We start from the raw sequence: 20,274 nt of genomic DNA on the forward strand, positions 1-20,274 counted from the left end.
AGTATCTAAATTGGCCACGAATGCTACCTACTCAATTCGTTTGTGAGTATCTTTAAAAATAGCTATTGTATCTATGAAACTTAAGGGTGGTTTTTTTCTCTTTTCTCTTATTTTGCTGTAGATAATTAGCACCATGGAGCCTCAGGTGTCGAATGGCCCTACTTCCAATACAACCAATGGACCCTCCAGCAACAGTAGAAACTGCCCTTCCCCCATGCAGACAGGGGCTGCTACAGATGACAGCAAAACCAACCTCATAGTCAACTATTTACCCCAGAACATGACCCAGGAGGAGTTCAGGAGTCTCTTTGGGAGCATTGGTGAAATTGAATCCTGCAAGCTCGTGAGAGACAAAATCACAGGTAAGTGCTTTGTGTTGTGGATTTTGCCTGCGTTAAGGGTCAGCTTGTATTTGGGGTTGGCAGAACCTTGGTGTTTGTGTTGCAAGTGCTCGCACAGGGAATGCAGCAGATGCTGTGGTGAACTTCAGGGGCAAGCCTTTAGTTTTCAGTGCTGCACAGTGGATCTAGAGCAGCTGAGAAGCCCCTCGATTCTCAGCCTCCACAGATCTGGGGGAGAAGCCTGAACATTGCCAGTCTGCATGTGCGTAACACACTGTGCAGCTTCCTGCAGGAGAGCTTAGATGGTGGCCTTGCTTTCCTGGTCATTCTCATTTTTGTGTAACATGGACTTGTCTGAATGGCTTGAGCCAACTGATGGTTCCTAATTCTGACTCTGTTTGAGCTTCCCCAGACGTTCATTAAATTTCTGACTGTTTAAGAGCACCATAAGGTGAGGTTGTTCAACCACGGTGGCTTCAAACCACAACAGTTCTCTGTGTCCATCACAGCTTATTGACCACAGTGTTCTGGAACAGCAGTGGGCTCTAGTTGGGACACCCTCATCTGGATTTCATTCAGATATCTGTAGACATTAGGTAACTAACTCTGGGCCCCAAAAACATTTCAGTTTGCGGTGGTCCTTTTTCATATGAAGTGGCACCTGTTGGTAGGTGCCTTCAGAATAAAAGCCTCCCATGGCAGATGCTGCATCAACAAGGAGAGGTGCCTGCACTGTCACCAGAGGAGGTGTGGGTGGGTGCAGATACACCTGGCCTAATCCCCATCCTTGCTGCCGCAGCCAGGAATCCACTAGTGCACAAGATGGGATGAACAGTCAGCTTTTACAGCTTGCTTTATAGGTTAGTTTTATAGGTTGTGTGTCTACTTGCACCGTAGGTGGGAGCAGCTGAAATTTCACTGCTGTTCAGTGCATCATCAGTGCTGTTATGTTTAGCACAGAGAGCAGCAGCCTTGGGAGGGAAAGGGTTCCAGAAAAAGAGTCAGCTCCCCTCAGAGGCTCTCCTGGCAACTTGGGTGTGTGCTCTGTGGGAAGAGGCACCATGGGAAGATGAGGAATTAAAATGCGAATCTCCATACCTGCTTCCATAACATCCTGGCAGCATTATGATCTGCTTAGTGCCTTTCAACATGCAATGCTTCTTTTTTGTTTACTTCCTGACACACAGCAATGCTCTGGTTTGAACACAAGGCACATAACAAATGGCAGTAGCTGTAGGGCAGCTCGAGTCCTCACAAGCGTAGTCCAGCAGAGCTTGCTTTCTTTAGCACGTTGACCATGATGTATCTATTGCAGTAAATCTTCTGATTTGGCCACAGCTTTGGGTGTTTTAAAAAGATTGAAAAATTGAATTGACTTTTATTTACTCTTTTTTTTTTCCTACAGACCTTTGCTTTTGTTCTAGTTTGAAAATAATCTGAAAAACTTAACTGCAGGTTAGTTCAGTTCAGACAGAACTGAATACCTAGCCCTCATCTACAGGAGCCTAGGGTGCCTAACTGTAATTTTCATCTTGTGTTTCATGAGCTTTTACTGCTTACCCTATCCCTCCAATTTATGGTGATGTCCTTGCAAAATAATTTCAAGATTTTAGATACTCAGTGTTGTTTTCATAGGGAATGGGTTGGCTCTGGACAGAGAGCCATTGCTTCATCAGCTAGGAACAGTATTCTTTTTGTTTCATTCCCTCTCTAGGCTTTTGTCTTTCTGTTTGAAGATGTGAAAAATTTGCTATATGATCTTCTGACATATTCTTGGGTAACTTTTTTGCCTGTGCCTTTTCTTTCCATACAAAGTGCATAAATCTTTGATCACTAAAATACTTTAAAGGAACCGTTCTTTAAAAAAAACTTCCACAGATGCCTTGAGGACATCACCCCTACATGTTGTTTTAAGTGATGATACAAGTACAAAAGAGCCAAATTTGTAAAAAAAAAAATTGTTCTCCAAATTATCTGTGCTGTTTTTGAAAACAGAATTTAATCTGCCAAGATTTTCAGGCCTGTTATCAAGGCATTGTGCAACATGACTGAATTTGAGGATGCATGTTCATTCCTCACATTGAATTCGGAGTTAGTAAATCAAATGCAGTCCTCTGCCAGAAGCAGTTCATGTTTTTAAGGTTCTTAGAACATGGAGAGTAACAAAATGGAAATGCACTGAGGTCATACCCAGCTCATCTTTCTGGATCATCATGTAAGCTTGTTCTTCATTAGGCCCCTGGACTGATTTTTTGGGATGGGAGGGGTGGAAGTGTGCCAGTAGGCTGCTAGAAGAATGACTGGTTTTTCAGGGGCTCTTTGCTTTTTCCTTATTAAAAATAAATAGAAGTATTTTTTCTGACAGTGAAAGCTATATTGCAAAAAGCCCAGTGAATTCTTAAGCTATTGCTGAAGCAGTGAAGATGTGAAACAGTTTAGATTTTGTCTGCTTTTGGATTGTTCATTGTTTCTGTTGAAAATTTTGTGGCTTTAATAAATCTAACGTAAGCATGCTCTGTTTTGTTATGCCTTTAAACAAATGTGCTGTTCTTTCTGTTAAAAGTATGGTTTGTCTTCATGTATTTTAAGTTTGCTTCTTTCTTGCTGGGCTGAATTACCAGGCAAATCAAAAAAAGTCAGAATCAAAAGCTGTAGAGAGAGCTTGCTTCAAGAAAAATAGAAAAGGTCATAAACGAAACCATGTTTAAATAGTTATTCTGGCAAAACCATAGTAGAAAATCTCAAATGTATTTCTGAAGCTAGGTAGCATTGAATTGGTTCATGTAAAAGATTCTATTTTTCCTGTCAGGGAGCTGCAAAGTTTTTTGGTTGTGTTTCTTTTTTTTGGAATAATGAGTCTTCTGAAGTGTTTTCAAGGAGTTAAAAGGTAAAGAAAGTCTGTTTAAACATACTGGATCTCTCCGATAAAATTCATGACCTGAACTCTTGTATTCATTTTAAATTTGGTTAGACAATATATGACAGGAATAGTCATCTGCTCCAAGTCTTTTTGCAGTCTTAGAACAGTAGTGGGAGTTTTTAATAAAATTGGTTTGTGATGTTGCCCCCTCGCTTTGGAAAGGCACATGTTTAAACAAGCATATTCCTTTACTAAAAAACTATGCTAATTTGGTAGTACACCGTACTGAGTTGAATAGGAATGACAGCTTCTAAGACAGCCTTTAATTTGGTATTCAAAACCAAAATCGTAAACTTGGGTTTTGTTTGGTAGCTTCTCAGAACAGGCAGGATATACAGTAGCATTTTTTAAAGATGCTAATGACTTGAGAGAGGAGATGGAAGTCAGGCATACATTTTAATTATGGGGGAAGGGTTGCAATAGCAAAAATGGTTTGGGTTTTTTTTTTTCCACTGCAGAGATTTTAAGGGAAATGAGACAAGATAAAACAGACTGAAGATAGTTGCCTTCATTTGGCAGGGGTGTTTAATAAAAGCAGAACTTGTGGTTGTAAAGTGTGCTTATTAAATTCTTCATTTACACTACCTAATTAATTCTAGCATTTTAAATTAACAGTGAAACTGGTCCCTGCTGTACCATTTCATAGCTACAGCATATTTCGTCCAACAACCCAGTTGTTCAGGTTTAATCAGCTGCACTCAAAAAATGAGAAGGAACTTGGGTTTAAAAAAAAAGCCAGCTAAGTGGCATAAACATTTTAGAGCAGTGTTAGATGAGGGGAGGTGACTTTAGGGAGGAAACCCATGGCTTCAGATGGATATGAGACTCAGCACTAACCAGTGATACTAAACTGTACTGTGTTGCAGGTGCTCTTTATTTCTTACTTTGTCTGAAGAAAACCAGTGACAAATAACTTCGTCCCTTGAAGGAAAGGGCTTGAACTCATGAGAATTTTCAGAGAAGAAATGCTGAACTTGTTTTGTCCTGTGTTTGCAAACAAAAGATGTAGTCAGTGTAGTGTCCATCAGAAACTGAAGTGCTGCTGGCCCAGTGAGTTGTCCTTGTTGACATAGTTTGTGTGTAGGAGAAGGGGATGTTTGTTATTAATTTTTTAATTGATTTGGTAGCTTTTAAGATTCATGTTTTTGTTTCTCTGTAACCGACTCAGGAACTTATGTCTCTGAGTCTTCAGATGATCAATATCCAAAAATCTTTGGTCTGCAAATCTCTTGCATCTTCAGATGATCCAAGAACACTGTAAAGCAGAGTATTTATTGATATAAGATTTCTGTGCATCCCTTAAGTTATGACAGGGTTTGCATAATTCTGCTGTGTGGTACAGTTTGATGTTCTTTGCATGTATAATCAGGAACTTTGTTGTTCCTCTGCCCAAAATGTAACACTGTTGGGTTTGGTTTTTTTTAATTGTTCCTTTTTGAATTTGCAGTTCCTTTAAGATTATGTACAAAGACTGAAGTCTTCCACTTTAGTTTCAGGTATTGACAGTAGTACCGATGCAGGTTTAGATTAAAACTGCAGTTCAGAAATAATCATGGCATTGTAAGTATAATTTAAATATCAATGATCCCAGTGAAAAGGAAAGAAAGAAATACTGACTGCTTTACCTATAGTCTTCTCTAGAAGTTTGGGATTTTCCACTCGTTACTCCTTGGATTTTCAAACATAAGATCCAAGAACCAAAACCTAATAAAATGACAGTCAGAAATAATGTAGCATTATCTGAGCAAGTACAGGAAGGTATTTTTCACATGAGAAGTGTGCAGTGCTCATTCCTCTGTGGAAACTGGTAAATTGTTGACCTGGGAAGGCTGTTCTGCCCCTTCAATTCAGAAGTTTGTCCACACTTAATTAAGTTGGTATGATGTGGCCTGTAAAAAAAATATTTTTTCCAACTTTCCTGTAAAATGAGTAGTTCACCAGCACATACTGAAAAGGTGCTGCTGTAAAAAGCAAAGACCCAGATTTTATTTAACCAAGTGTGTTCAGCAAGTGGTGGGGAACTGGTGGGTTTCTATCTAGAACATGCTGTTCAGAGCTGCATGTTTTCTGTTTGCTGAAATTTGGGGCTTAATTGAGCAGCCTTAATTTCAGCATCTGGATTTGGTGACTGCTTTGAAAGCAAGGGATGGAGAAGGCCTGTATCCTCAGGAGCAGAAGCCATTAATTGCACAGTGGTGATGCACAGGGAGGCAGGAGAGAAGGCAGGCAGGAATGGCCATGTTCTCCAGGAGGGAAGCTCTGGGGTCTGATGGCAGATGTGCAGTAGCAGGAAAACACTCCCTAAGCTTTTCTTGTAAGCAGACATCAGGTAGTTATTGGCCCAGTGTTTGCAGCAGGCAGCAGACAAGTTTTATGTATTTTAATTGGAGGTTTTGATGCATGGTAGAGTAGATAAACCAGGAGGTCACAGTGTCCATCTGGGTGGGAATCAAAGGAGGACTCTGGAATCTCATCATAATGTAAAGACACAAAGCAAAAATGGGATTAATGGCTAAATTTAATTATGGAGAACAGGCCTTTGGTAATACAGTTCATGACAATAGGTAACCACTGCATTTACATTGTATAACCATTGCATTACACTTAGGCTGGAAATTGCAGAAATATTAGTAAAACTGTGCTGCTTCATCGAGGGGAGAAAAGATGTATTTTTATTTAAGGTAAATAGTTCACAGCTGTTTATGTGTAGAAGCTGCAGGTATTCACTGAAAAATTCACATACACAAAACACTGACAGCCTTTGTAAAATGGTGTGCCGGAAGTGTCCTGTGGGAAGAAAAAAAATTGATCCATATGCAGATAAATATAACTTACAGTGAAACCTAGCGTTAGGGTACCTGATCTGAGATGACTGAACCTCTAATCTGAGCATAAACTACTTCTGCATTTGATGTCCAGTTCACTCACTGTGCTTTGAAAGTGCCTTCCATTTTGAGATACTACTGGTTCCAGCGGTTTTCCCCACTTAAAATACATTAAACAGATAGGATTATAGAATGCAGGGATTATGTTAGATAAGACTTATAAACTCTTTAGAAAGTATGTAAACACTCATGCCTCATGGCATAAGCTCACCTAATAACAGGGTTTAGGAGAAAAATACCTTGTAGAGGTAGTTTATTCCCTTGTTGGCTTGGAAGGGGTTTTTAGTAATTCTCTGTAAACAGTGGTAACTAGTCACTGATCTCTGATCATTTATTTGGCACAGATCTTGTTGCCCTGGACTGAGCATTAGCAGCAATGTCATTGCTCTGGTAGAAGAGGAGAATTAATACAGTTCTTCAGAACAGGAAAAAAAAATCTTTTGTACTGTGATGTTCACCATAAATTGAATATGTATTTCTGGCATTTGGCTTGATTGCATTTAAAGGCCATATTTAGTAGTGCCCCTCAAATTGACTGTATAGGGAATCTCTGCAAGAAGCAGTGGAGTTCTTGCATTTGACTTCCTTGAAAGCAAAAGACTTAGTATTTGCTGAAATAGGAAAAATATTTATGCAGCAAAGTACTCAGCTAGACTTCTTTTGTCTGAAAAAATAATACCAAATTAAGTCAATTGCCTTAGGTTTTTCAGAAAGTTGACTGTATGTCGGCCTCACGGTTACTTATTAGGGAAAGGGGATTTGTATGGAAGTTACTTCCTTGTGTTTAATATGTAGACAAATGCAGTGAGGAAAGAGTGGTCAGAGTAGTATTACTGCAGCTGAAAGTCAAGTGCCCAGAGAAACAGAAGTCTAAAATAGATTAGTTTGGAACTGAAAAGAAAAAATTCTTCTGATCGGATGGGGTACAGAGTATGCTTTTTTCATTTTATGCAGAGAATAAAATATTAAAAGATATGGAAAACCAGACATGTTTCAGAGTCTTTTAAATTTGAAATCTAGAATTATTTTTAAAGGACTAAATATATGGCTCTGAATGTTATTAAAGACCTTTGATAAATTGATCTTAATTTCATAGCCTAGTTATTTTTATAGCTTATTTCCTGAAGTATATTCTGTTCTTGAGCAGAGATAAACGTAATCTCCATGTTGCATATCCTATTTTAAGGGCTGCAGATTCAAGACAATTCCCAAATATTGATTATTTTAATGAACATTTGCATTAAGTGTCTGAACTTAGCACTGTGGAGGAGGAGAGACAGAAATGGTAGCGAGTGTCTCAGTGCTGGATCTCTAAAATGTTTTTTGTGTGATTTGATGTCTGTGCTGAACGCTGAGGAAAATGGTCAAATTAGCATCCATCATTTTCTTTATCAGTTCTCTGCAGTTGCCTGGTGCGGGCTGTGCTGGCGAACAAAAGAATTTTGATTTCTTGATTATTGGAAAAAAGCAATTGAAATGAGTGTTGGGGCAAATAGGCAGGAAGCAAGCAGGCATGACCCTTGTGCTGCGAAAGAGCTTTCTAATTAACTTCACCAGTTTCAATCCTGAGCTGCTTCTGAAGTGTATTAAATGCCTCTAATGCATATTTAGAGTATTCTTCAGTTTTTGCTGCTTGGTTTGAGTAAATACCATCACCTTCCTGTCAAGCCCAGTGTGGAAGGATTAGCAGTGTGATTTTCCTCAACAGCACGAGTACGCCTACACCTCTGAAATCACGACTTCCAGGTACAAGGTTATTTATGAGGCTTTCCAGTGTGTCTGCTGACCTTCTACTCTGAGCCTTTTTTCCATCCCTCATATCACCTGCATTGAAGATAGCTGTCTACCAGAGAACAGCCAGGGAAATGGCTCTGGTGGAGCTGTCTGTTGATGGCACTCCACCCTTCTCTTTTAGTGTTCTCTCTCCTTTTTGCCTCATTCTGCCCTCTTCTCAAGAAGCCCAGACTCTGTGCTTCAGCATTTGTGTTCAGCTGCTTCTCTGTAGCCCTTTTTCTTTTTTTTCCTTTTAGCCCAAAGAGAAAGGGGGAGGGAAGGAGTGAGTGCCAGGAAAGTTCTGGGAGACTGTCAGCCACTAGCGAGGCACTCCCTTGCAGCTGAGGCAGGGTTCTTTGGGGCAGCAGTAGAGACAGCACACCGAGGTACCTGTCAGGGCTTCCAAGGCTGACTTTCCCAGCATTTCTCCATTCCCTGCTGCCCAAGGAGTTTTGCCCTTCTGCCACACCCATGAGCATCATGGCTGTACTGTGGCTGTCACCTCTGCCTGTCTGTGTGCTCTTGCTACACAGCTTGTCCAGGAACAGAAGTGACCTGTGTAAAACCAGTTCAAATGCTTTGGAAAGTGATCTGCTTCCTGCTCTCCCTTTTCACAAGGCTAATTTTCACCAACACTGCATTTGGCGTTTCTTCTTGACTTTCAGAAGGTGTTCAGTAAACTTGTGACCAGAGTTACTTAATCTGCCTGTGGTAGCTGATTCTCTGAATCAGTGAGCCAGGGAGTCCTTTCCCCTTCTGTCTTGCAGAGCTGATCCATCATCACTTGACTCCCTAGCAAGCAGTTTGTTTTCTCTACAGCCAAAAGAGTTCTGCCAAGGTGATTTTCACCTTGGCTTCTGGGAATGGTCAGCCTGAGACTTTCAGACTGGTATTGGGATCTGCTACTCCTGGATGTCCTCAGCATTCCTGGCCCTCCTCTGTTTTCTGCCACCTCAGTTTATGTGCAGTCCCTAAACTGATCAAAGTAGTCATTCAGGTTCCATCCCCTCAGCGTACATCCTTCAGATTTTTGCCTTTGGAGTTTCTCTGTGACTTGAGCAAAGACCCACTTACATGATCAAGCCAACCTCTTTTCTGTCTATTTGTCAAGTGAGATACCATTTGTAGAGGGCAGAGTTTCTTTTGGCATATTTACTGCATGGGGGTCTTGCCTGGCCTTAGGTCTTTTTTTTTTTTTTTTTTCTTTTCCTTTGCTCCCAGAAAACATCAAAGGTTTAATCCCACTGCTTGGAAACTTAGGCCATCATTTTAAATTGTTTTACAATTAAAACTTAATTTCAAATTATGCTATTACACACAAGGATATATGGAGAGGGGGTTTTCTGCACCCTTAACACTGCTCACCACCTATTTTTTTTTTTTTCCTGCTTAAAGCAGAGTTTCTCTTGCTGCCTGAATTGGAAGTCCAACAGCCTTTGTGTGCAGCTCACTGGCAGTCCCATGCTTAGAGTCAGCACAGATAACCATCTCAGGAATCTGGGCTATTGGAAGTTGCTCTGATGCACGGTCTTTACCAGCAAATCTCTGGATTTCATCAGCATTCTCTTTGTGTCCTGTGCTTCATTCCTGGAACTGTCATTGATAGGGTACTGCAGCCTCTAACTTTTCAAACAACTTGTGATACAGCCTGAGTTTTGTTTGGGCCTTTCTGTATATCTCCGTATCTATTAAGACAGGTTTTGCTCAGGTGCCATGTTTCCCATTTCTGTGATGTCACAATCTTGTGGTTGCTCTCATCCCTATGAAATTCTGATTCTATAAAAAGATAAGAGAAAGAGGGGAAGAAAGCATCATGGCCCTGAAGTACCAGTCCATTTCTTTGGCCTCGCTCACTGGCTCTGCTTTGGCTGACTCACTGCTGGGTGTTGTTGGATGTAGCTGCTGTTCTCTGTTGGTCCTGAGCAGGATCCATCACTGACTCTGTTGATGTTGTTGCTTTTGTTCCTGCTAGGAATTTCACTTCAAGTTGCTGATTTGCAGGTGCTGCTGGAGACAGGATATTCGACCAGGCAGCCTCTGCTCTGACCCAGTACTGCTGTTCTTAAGACTGGCTCAGCATCTGTTTAATTGGTGGAATATATCAGCTTGAGGGGGGAAAAAAACCTGAACACTTTATTATTTTTATTCACAAGAGCCCGAACTACCTTTTTTTTTTTCCAGTTAAGTGGTTTTTAAGGGATGTTGCAAAAGCAGATGGACAAAAAGCTGCGTCATACTCACCTGCAAGCAAACAAATGGCAGCATTGCCAGTGTGATTAATTGTTGCTGTACTAGAGGGGCTGTTGTTCCTGCAGTACGAGCTCTAATCTGCCTGCTGGCCCTATTCAGATAATTGTGCTCACACATGTTTAGAAGCACCTTAAGTTAGGTATCAACAGGCTTCCTTCCTCTTGCTGCAGAATTCTAGGACCCAAAAAATGAGGCTGCCTCCTCCTTCTCTGGGAAGCTGTTGGCTGGATGGAGGAGGTGTATTGACTTCCCTTGCTGTGAGGATGGGTAGGTAGGGCATGAGAAGATAGGACATGTAACAAGAAGTATTCTCCAGCAGTTCCTTTTTTAGACTCCTCTGTTCTCCTACTTGCTGTATCTGTGTCATTTCTAATTACCAGTGCATATCTTTGCCCAGTTCTGTTTCTTTAACCGTTTTCCTGCCCTGGAAGCCATTCTGTGTTAACCAAAAAAAATAAAACCAAAAACCCAGCCCTAAACATGAACAGCTTGGGAGCTTGACTGGTAACATATTTTTCCCTTATGCTTTCTGCTGCATTGGAATAGCTACTCTGGTACCTTGATTTTGGTTGTTGGTAGGATTGTGGTCCTCACTTGCTCCAGGTTAAGTATTTTGCCTAACTGGAAACAAAAGGAAAAATGCTTATTTACCTTCTTCTCTGTTTACCACCTACTTGTAAAATATTGTGAAAAGCCTTTTGTAAGAGTTGTGTATCGCAGAAATTGCGCTTGTTTTAGTGGTGGTCAGCCAGCGATGGCATCGGTCTGCTGTACATCTAGTGCCATACATGTAGATAAGGCCATAAGGGAAGGTATTAGCTGATGTAGATTAAATCTGCCACCTTGAAAAGAACAGGATTTTTATGTTGGAGAAAATTTACTGTGGAGCATATTCATGCTAATATTCTTCTCAAGAAAATTATCAAGATTAAGTGATAGAACTAAGTAGTATCTGCACACAGAGTCATAATATTTTCACCTTAAAGTAGTCTTCGTTACTTTTGTAACCTGCAGGTACCTTGGAGGAATATTACAAACATTTGAAACCATACTTAAATTCCTGTTCCTGCTTTAAAATTCTTGGAAGTTCTGTCTTAAAGCTGAAACAAATTCGTGGTGAGGCTCCCTGCAGTCTATATATCAGTGGATAGCAAAATTTTTATGGGTAGCATGTTTTGGAATATGATAAAGTAGCTTTACCTTTCTCAGCATCTTTCCAGATGCTGTGTGAAGTAATCTGTGTAAATCTATTACAGATTAACCTTCTTAGCTGTCAGGTTGCAGCTTTTATTTATGTTTCTGCTGATCAGATTAAAAATGCTGCAGTCACGAGTTGTGTTGTTAATATTAAATTTTGTATTCTGGTCTGTAATAAATTACTTTCCTCTGTGCATTGCAAAAAGTGGTTAGTAGAGCTCAGAGTTTAATTAGTAGGCTGTTGATGAGACAGAACAGGTATTGAGAGTCATTGTTCTGAATTACTGTGAAATTTGTTAGTGTTGTTGTGGCTTTTGTTTTTTGTTGCTTGACAGAGGCTGAGGTACAAACCCTTAAATGTTGCTGAATTAAATCATTTAATGACAAAATTACCAGGGCTTTTTGAATTTGCAGTCAAACAGGTTTCAGATATTGATGCTGCAGTATAATGTTATGTCTCACTTAATATTCTTGTTTTGCAAAACAGACTCTTGTTTTTCCTCCAGTTTTGTTCCTCTGCCATTTCCTTTAGACCAGGAGCATTGCTACCACCATTTCCACATGAAATGATTCCAAGTTTGAGGATGCAGTGGATTTTTCAGACCTTAGCTCTGTCTTTCCCATGTCCTGTGCTTGTTTCCTTCTTATCGGCAGAGTATTTTCTTGGCAGAGTATTTTCTTGGCCTTTTAATAAAAATCTCTAGCCTATGAACCAAGATTTTTGTTGACCCATGACTCTTTCCACTCTGCAATTCTGACACTTCATGAAAATAGGAACCTTAGTCTGTGTGCAGGCTCTGTTCTGGTTCTGTCCTTCTGCCTTTCTTCTACCACTGACTGCCATCACTTTCTAGTGGAGTTCCTCATAAGCTTTGACTCTGAAAAAGGACAATGCCAGACACCCATACAAGTTTGGCACATTTGCACCAAAACTGTATATGTGGTACAGTATGGGCTCATTGTGATCCAAACTTACTGTGCCTTTGGTTGAAGCCTAACCAGTCAATAATCACTCTTGTTTCTTTTGGTTTGCCTTCAGCTTCTGCTCCCTTGTTCAGTGTCCAATTTTTAGTTGCATTCTACTTTCATCTAAATTTCAGAAGTACCAGGATTTGGGATGATATGCAGGAGGGAAGATACATGTGCTGTAATGAAGCGTGTGCCTCTTCTGTGACCTGCTGGCTCATGCTCTTGGAGTGCCTTTTCTCTTTGGTTCCAGACTGTGATTCTTTCTACCCTCTTCTAATTTCATCTTTTTTTATGAATAATGGTATTAAAAGTAGCACACTTCTAATATTTCATTTCCAGTCATAGTCTTTACGTGTTTGAAATAACTATAGGCTTTTGTATCTCCCTTTAGTCAAATTTCATCAAAGGATACCATATTTTAGTGTTTTAACCCTTGACACTTCAACACACTTCTAAGCTTGTATCTTAAGTCACTGTTGAGCCTTAGGTCTTATTTTAAAGCAGTGACTGCAGAAATTTGGCTTCAGTTTGTTGCCTTCCTCGTCTCTGGTACATGCATTCCTTGTTAGAGTTGTGTGGTCTTTACAGTTTTTTCTGTACTGCTTGTCCAGTGCTTCTGTATCCATTCTCCCCAGTGTGACATCCCCTATTAGGGATGAGAATGGCTTCCCACAGTGTATTGCATGCGTCATGTAATGCAGTGACTTCTTTAATTGCAGAATTTTTTTCCACACTGCTGGTAACCATTTTTATGTGCTGTTACATCTTTCAGGGGGTTTTTTTTTCTGGTTCTATTTGTTTTCACTTTTTCTTACTGAGTCTTGTTTTCACTTAGCCTGTTTGTTTCTAATGTCTGCATTCTTGTGTTTAAGTCGTCTCTTCAGTATTGAATTTACTGTTCAGGATAGACAAGTCATGGCTGTTTCTCGTCCATTCATGCCTGTCCCCAGAACACTGGATTTTTATAGTACAGTCCCTGTTCTGTTCTGGGACAAAGCGGGGAGGAGTGCAGCCTTGCTCTTCTCGGAACAGCTGCTAATTCAGAGGCTGTGTGCTCCTTGAAGGAAGGGGGAGGAGAAGATGAAAAGAAGGGAAGCGAGAGATGTCAACTGAGGGGAGCAAAATCCAAATATTTGTTCAGAAATGGAACTCACTTGTCTTGTGTATGTCAGGAGCAGTAGCTTTTCAAAAGCTACTTAATCAGTTGCTTGCAGTAGTATGAGCACACCCATGCTGAAAATCCAGTTTTGCATTTAAAGAAACTTGATAAAAGCAAGCAAACAAAAAAAGAAAAAGGAGGATAATAAATTCTACAGAGCATGAAATGTGTGTGTTGTTTACAAGATATCTCTAGCCTAGCACAACTCTCAATGGGCCGATGATAAGGTTCCAGTCTGAGAGTGGCGGAGCTGCGGTTTTAGCTCCCTGTTTTAGTGACTGTGTTACTCTGTCCAAGTTCACCCTGGAAATCGTGATGCCTTTCAGTTTCTCTTCTCCATAATAGGAATAAAAGTGCTTTCCTCAGTGGTGGTTTTGAGAAAAGGTGTGTTTCAGAGATAAAATGCTTCCATGCTATGGTAATGGGAACCACAGAAGACTCCAGCCAAGTCAGCAGCATCTGTCTCAAAACTGCCACTTAAGCTTTGCATGCAGATTAGTCTGTGTCCTCAAGCACAGCAGTGGCACCGCTGACCTGGTTGAACTCTGCAGTATGCAGGTAAGAGCAAAGCCTTGTTTCAGGTGAGATGCAGAACATCTGAAATGATAGAAGCCTTTAGGAGACTGTAAGGCATGGTTTCTGAGGGAGGGCGTGTTTTATATTCCTGGTGTTGTAAACTATAAAATGGAGTAGTTGTGTGGTTTTGAAAGTTCTCTTGAGGTTTCTGTGGGAGTAGGATTTTCAGAAGGATCTGATGGCTCTGGGCAGCAGCAGGCTGTCAAAGCATGCTCCATCATGTTCTGTGTTCAGTGGATATATGGGGCCATTCTAAAGTGAAAGCAATTACTGTATCTGATTTTGAGAAATGGCAGTTACTGTCAGTGGGTATTTTATTTACACAAGAACTGCTACTGCTTTGGCATCTCTGAAAATCAAGACATTAAATTACACCGTCTTGCATTAAGAGATTTGTCAAAACTACAGAAGAGGACAAAACTCATGTAATCTCCTCTGGCACTGCCTGGCAAAATCAAGCTTTCTGACTCAAAGTGCTGAATGAATGATGTTTCTATCATAGGGAGCTTGCAGATGGGTTTGGGGAGTCTTGCTTTGATTTTGAGGTCACCATGTCTGGGTCCTGGTGGTTCCCTTCCAAAGACATATGTGGAGGTCCAGGACTTTCAGTTAGCTCACCAGCACTAATCATTTGCTGTAGCTACATTTATAGGATTTGTTTCACATTTTGGGCAATGCTTCTTTTTATTCCCCTTTTATTTTTCTAGGCTTGTTGTCATGGTATCTGGCACTTCCCATTCAGATATTAAAATTGAGTGAGTGGTGTCTGTATGTCTGGTTCATTTTCCCTCTCTTATCCTCTCCCTGAGGGAGAGTTTTACGTGGGATGTAGCACACTGTTTGCAAGGGCTTCCTTTGGGGGATTTTTTAATCATGTAGCAGCGTCTCTGTTGGAGAAGGCATGGTGTAAAGAAGCCCCTTCCACTTGGGCTGAAGTTTATTAAATCCTGTGTGCGTAGGGTTCCCGTGGGACCTCATTGTGCAATGCATGTCTCCCCTCAAGCTCCCCAAAAAAGGCCTGTCTCCTGCATGAATGAGCTTTTATCTGAGTCTCTCTGGCATTAAGGCAGTGATAGGAATTTTCTCTGTGCAGATAACCTGATGGGGAGGGCCATTGCTATTTGGCTATCAGGGCTCTGATGCCTTGAGGGGAGAGAGCTTGCTTTGAGGGATCTTGTCCCATCTGAGGAGCTTTGTGTCATTATGTAGCCTTTGCAGGTGCTCTAGCTGTGGAACTTTGAGGATTTTTCCCAGAGGTTTGGGGTTAGCTTTATTTTTTTACTTTTTGTGAAACTATAAAATGTTTCTTAGGAGGGGATCTGTTATGAGTACATTTCACTGTTAGTCTGGAACCAGGCTTTCCTCTCCAGTAGTATTTAAAGAAGGATCTCCTCAACTCGGATAATGCTGATGGCTGTTTTTAACCAAGGACAAGTCATGTTTCTTAACTGTAGGTGCACTGTAGCATCACACCATATCTGGGGCTCTAGACTGGATTGCATTTAAATACAGCTGACTTTTCCTAATGTGGAAGTGGGATCTTCTCAAAAGAACTAAGGGCACTTCAAGTGTAGTGATTTGATGGAAGGTTCCCAAACAAAGCTTGTACTCGAGTCACTTCCCTGCAAAAGGCAAAAACCAAGTGATTTATTTACTTATTCTTGTCTAGTTTTTGCTTTGAGAAAGATTGTGCAATTTTCCCTAAATTCTTGGAAAAGCAAGAGTTAGTAGGGGGAGAATGCTTCCTTGCTATTCATGGACAACATGTATTAAATAAATCCTAGTTTGTACAAACATAAGGAGTCTGTATTGTAAATAAGCTATAGACTAAATGGGTGCTGTGATAGAGCTGCACTAACACAGAACAAGTTACCCTTCACAGATGGGTTGCAGTGAATTGGGACTGTGACAGCCGTAGCTTAATTGTTTGGCCCTAGGAGCACTGTGCGTAGAAGATGCCTCCCTCCTGATTTGCTTCTCCTGAGACTGCAGTGTGCATTGCTGGGGTGACAGCAGGTGATTCTCCTTGGGTGAAGAGGTGGAGGATGAATGAGACTGACATTATATGGTATAAAAAAGCATCAGACAAGGAGCAGGTTTTGAACTGGTTTCGTGATCAGATCTCATTTTCCCTTGATCTGAATTTTCTCTTAATAGCTTACCTCGTTTTTTAGGTGAACAGCTCTATTTGTTGGTAGCTGTTGCAGAAACAACAATAAGAAAAAAACCCTTGACCCTCTTTGTACATTATGAATATATCTTCTCAAGTGTTTTATGTAACCTCCTCCAAAAGCCTCTGTTTCATATGGCTTTTCATATGAGTTGCAGTCATTCCTTTTCATCCCAGGAATATGTTTAAAACACTTCTGAAATGGTTTGAAGGCTCACAGGGGGGTGTTCTGAAACGGGCCTGCCAGCTGGAGCAGGGCTTGCCTTGAATGTCAGAAGTCTCTTCGGTTACTCTTGCTTAAAAGACAGAAAGCAATCTTCCTGCCAGCCATCTATAGGTGCTATTTATTACAAACATCTCAAGCTTGAGAAACACTGGGAAAAGTGGAAGAGCATCATGTGCAGGTTTGCATGGAAGAGCCGCAGGTGGACAGGAAGTTGTGCTGAGCTTTTGCAATAGAGAGAAGCTCACCCCATGACCAGTTTCTTCCCTAGATGTCACTGAGGTTTGAACAGGCAAAAATGGAGCTGGGGAGATCTGGAGAATTCGTGGTGAGCATTATTTATCTTTTGGTCCCAAAGGCAGAGTGACTGAAGGCTGTTGCTGTCTGACGGCTCCTGCCTGGCTGATGCGAGATGAGCTGTCAGACGTGCCCTACTTCCGAAGGGAGGGATTGTGTCAGGGAAGCAGCGGCGCTCGCTGGCGCTCGTGTTACGGCTGTCAGGAGGGCAGCTTTAATTAGGTTTTACATTTGGGCAGGGGACAACAAAACCACAATTTAAGGCAGTCTGGATCGCTGCTGTCCTATTCTGTGCTTGTTCTCATGAGTGACTGCTTATAGTAGGGACCACAGTGCTTTAATGTGATGTTGTATTCCACAGTCATTTATTTCCAAATAAAAAGGATGTTTCTAACCACTTTTTTAATTTACCTGGTCACAGGTGGGCAACTGAAAGTTGCACTCACCTCTGAGTTGCTGTTTAGAATAGTTTTCTGCAACAGGAAGGCTTCAGACTTTACTGAGAAAGTAGTTTGCTTCTGCTTTGCTTGTGGCAATGGTTGTTCTTCATAGAACCAGCAGGAACAGTGTATTTGTAGAGCTTCAGAGTAGAAGAGATTATAGAGCACTTAAGGCATCTTGCCAAAACATTCCCTGGATTAATTTCTGCTTGAGCTAGAGCATAGTTTTCAGGAAAAAAAAAAAAAAATCAAGCTTTTGGAATTTCCAGTGGTAGAAGAACTGACAAAATGGTTGGTAGGTACTTAAATGCATGTTACCTACAATGTCAAAAACAGAGTAAATGGCTTCCACAGGAAAACAGCATTCACTATATTGTTTCTAGTCTGGTTTCACTTGCCAAGCAGTGGGACTTGGGATATGTAACTCCATGGACAGACATTAGTAAGAAAAAAAAAAATCAATTTGTACTTCAGGTGAATACTAGTGTAGTAGTGTTCAGGTTCAGCTTCAACTTTTTTGATCAGGTAGGCAGATTGACCCCCTTATCTCAACTGAAGGAGGTCTTGTGCTCTAGTCAATTCTCATGGCACCATCACTGTGGCATCAGTGTTTCACTTGGAGCACATGCACCAGGAGTGGGCTCTTCCTCAGCAAAGCACAGGCAGATCAGAAGCAGCAATTTTTCTTTCCCTTTCTGATTGTGTGACTTTTATGGCAAGAATAATTCTAACTCTTTTGTCAATGTTGTAGGCTTGACATGGCCTGTGTCAGTCTTTCAGCTGAGCATTCCTAAAGTATGCCACAGTTAACTTGGTTTGTCAGGATGTAATCTTTGTGCTATCTAAATGTGTGTATTTGTGGTTTACTGAGGATCTTAAATTGCTTTATACCTTCTCTCTGTTCTTTTTGTACTTATCCTTTGCTCCTCCTGTCTTTCTACAGTCAGTTTTCATGAGCAAGGAGTTTGGGTTTTTTCCACTTACCAGTGGAAATAAACAATTTAGGGCCAAGATCTGTTTCCTGAGATAGACCTGTAGGAGAGTGTCTTTCTGGTGACCTCCTGTTCACAATTCCCAGTAAGAAATCCGTTGGCTTTTTTAATCCGTTTAATGTGTGCTATGTTAATTTTGTTTTAGTCAATTAATAAGCAGTACCAAATCAAGTCCTTTAGAGAAGACCAAGTATATCAATGTTGATTTAATGGCATTCTTAAAATTTATAGGTCAAACTTGTAATCTCATCAAGGAGGTTGTCAGTTTAGTTTGACAGAATCTATTTTGCATAGACTTAATTTGATTGACATTGATTTTATTACCCCTCACTAATTCTTTATTATTAGAGTCTACCACTGAAGATTCTGTAATTTTGCCTTGCTCGGCGTTAGACAGCTGGGCCTGTGCTTACTTGGGTCATCCAGTCTTCACTTTTTGAGTTTCAGTGCAAAAACTTTTTCCTCCAGGCTCCTGGAATTTGTTGATCACGAGAGAGCCATTAGCCCCTCTTTTTTGGAGTTTGTTCTCTGCAAGTAATCCAGAGCATCTAATTTTAAACAAAAATAATTTTAGGAACTCCTGTTTATCATTCACCTGGGTTGCTAGTTATACCTTCACATACTTCTTCAGGTGTACATAATGCCTGTTGTCTCTGTGCTGTTACTGTTAGTATCTCCTGGTGAGTCAGGATGAGTGTTACAGGATGTCTTTTCTGTAACCTAAAAAAAAAAAAAAAAATTCTTTTGTTATTCCAACCTTTACTGGCCAGAGAGGTTTTGTGCTTTTTTTTTTTCTGTTTTCGATGACATTTTTGTTCTAATTCACAGGGGGTTTTTTTCTATGTGTTTTCCCTTTATCTCTTAAAATAAATGTGAAATGGGCCAAAGCAGACTGGCTTATAGAGGAATTAAAGGAAGGTACGGGTCTTTGACTCTGCCTTTTTCATAGTTACAGGTTTTTGGATGTAAATAATACAGGGTAAATTGATTTTTTTTTTTTTTTTTTTTTTTTTTTTTTTTTTTTTTTTTTGGTCCCCATCTTCTTTCTCATGGCTTGTTTTAAGCATAATTTTCAGCTTTGAAATGGAACTTTCTAAAATGCGAAACATGTACATAACCAGCTTGGGCTTGGCTTTGCCTGCTTTTTTTTTAATACTGTTAAGTCCTTGATAACTTCTAACCCTGTTACTGCTCACTTTTTAGACCTATTCCTTACCAGGTTCTGGGAGGTCCACTATACATTTTCTGCTGCTAGATAAAACATTCAGAAAGAGCAGTGGGAATAGCAAGATAACAAGGTGTTGTTTTAGGATCATCTAGAAATATCGCTTGCCTGACCTACTGAATCACAGCATGCGATGAACTATTGGATTCCAAATCACAGAAAATATTTACTATTTACGGTGCTGTTCCTGGGAAGTGTAGCATGGGAATGAACTACAGTGTCTGTGTGGGATCCCACTGAGAGGTCCAGCTGCTTGCTTTGTGCTGCCAGATTGTGTCCAAAGAAGTGTTACCCTTTTGGAGTACATGCAATAAGAGCACATGATGAAGAAAATAGGGAAGTTCATACTGTTTACTGTATTCTGGAACAAATCCTTTTCCTTCTTTACCTGTAACAATTTTTAGTTCTTTTGTATCTAGATGTTGTTTTGTCTGACATAAGGTATATTGCTCTTGAGAGGAATTTGAAAATAATATTTTTAGCTCCGTGTGTAAATTTTTTGGGCTTCTTAACTGTAAATGTTTAGCACAGTAAAACTTTGATGTTTGCCACAGTCATCATAAAGCTTTTCACAAATTAGTTTTTTGTCTGAGCTTTTCAGTTTTTTGAGACTGGGGTGGTTTGTGTCAGTCTGCAAACACATGGTAATATTTAGGGGAGAGATGGTTGAAAATACAAAGTAACCAAACAAAATATGCCCCTGAAGTGGAAAGCTCTTAATTGGAAGGTTTTTCTCCCTTCAGCTTCACTGGTACAGTGAGGTCTGTGCCAGAAAGCAGCAGCAGGAATTTGCTGGTGGAAACAACTGCACCAAGATTTCAATGGGCTGTGAAGGGTGTGGAGTTTTTAAGATTAGA

The 20,274-nt window shown here is 40.5% G+C and overlaps 1 protein-coding gene across 10 annotated transcripts in view; it reads left to right on the forward strand.

Moving 5' to 3' along the window:
* The window catches only part of ELAVL4 (ELAV like RNA binding protein 4), a 100,341-nt gene that overhangs the window by 57,336 nt on the left and 22,731 nt on the right, over positions 1 to 20,274 (forward strand). For all 10 annotated transcript variants that reach the window (XM_032118198.1, XM_032118200.1, XM_032118204.1 and 7 more), the window contains exon 2: positions 122 to 362. In XM_032118198.1, the coding sequence (XP_031974089.1) occupies positions 122 to 362 (241 nt within the window). The remainder of the gene's footprint in view (positions 1 to 121; positions 363 to 20,274) is intronic.

This window comes from Corvus moneduloides, chromosome 9, assembly GCF_009650955.1.
Source record: "Corvus moneduloides isolate bCorMon1 chromosome 9, bCorMon1.pri, whole genome shotgun sequence".
NCBI classification, from domain to species: Eukaryota; Metazoa; Chordata; class Aves; order Passeriformes; family Corvidae; genus Corvus; species Corvus moneduloides.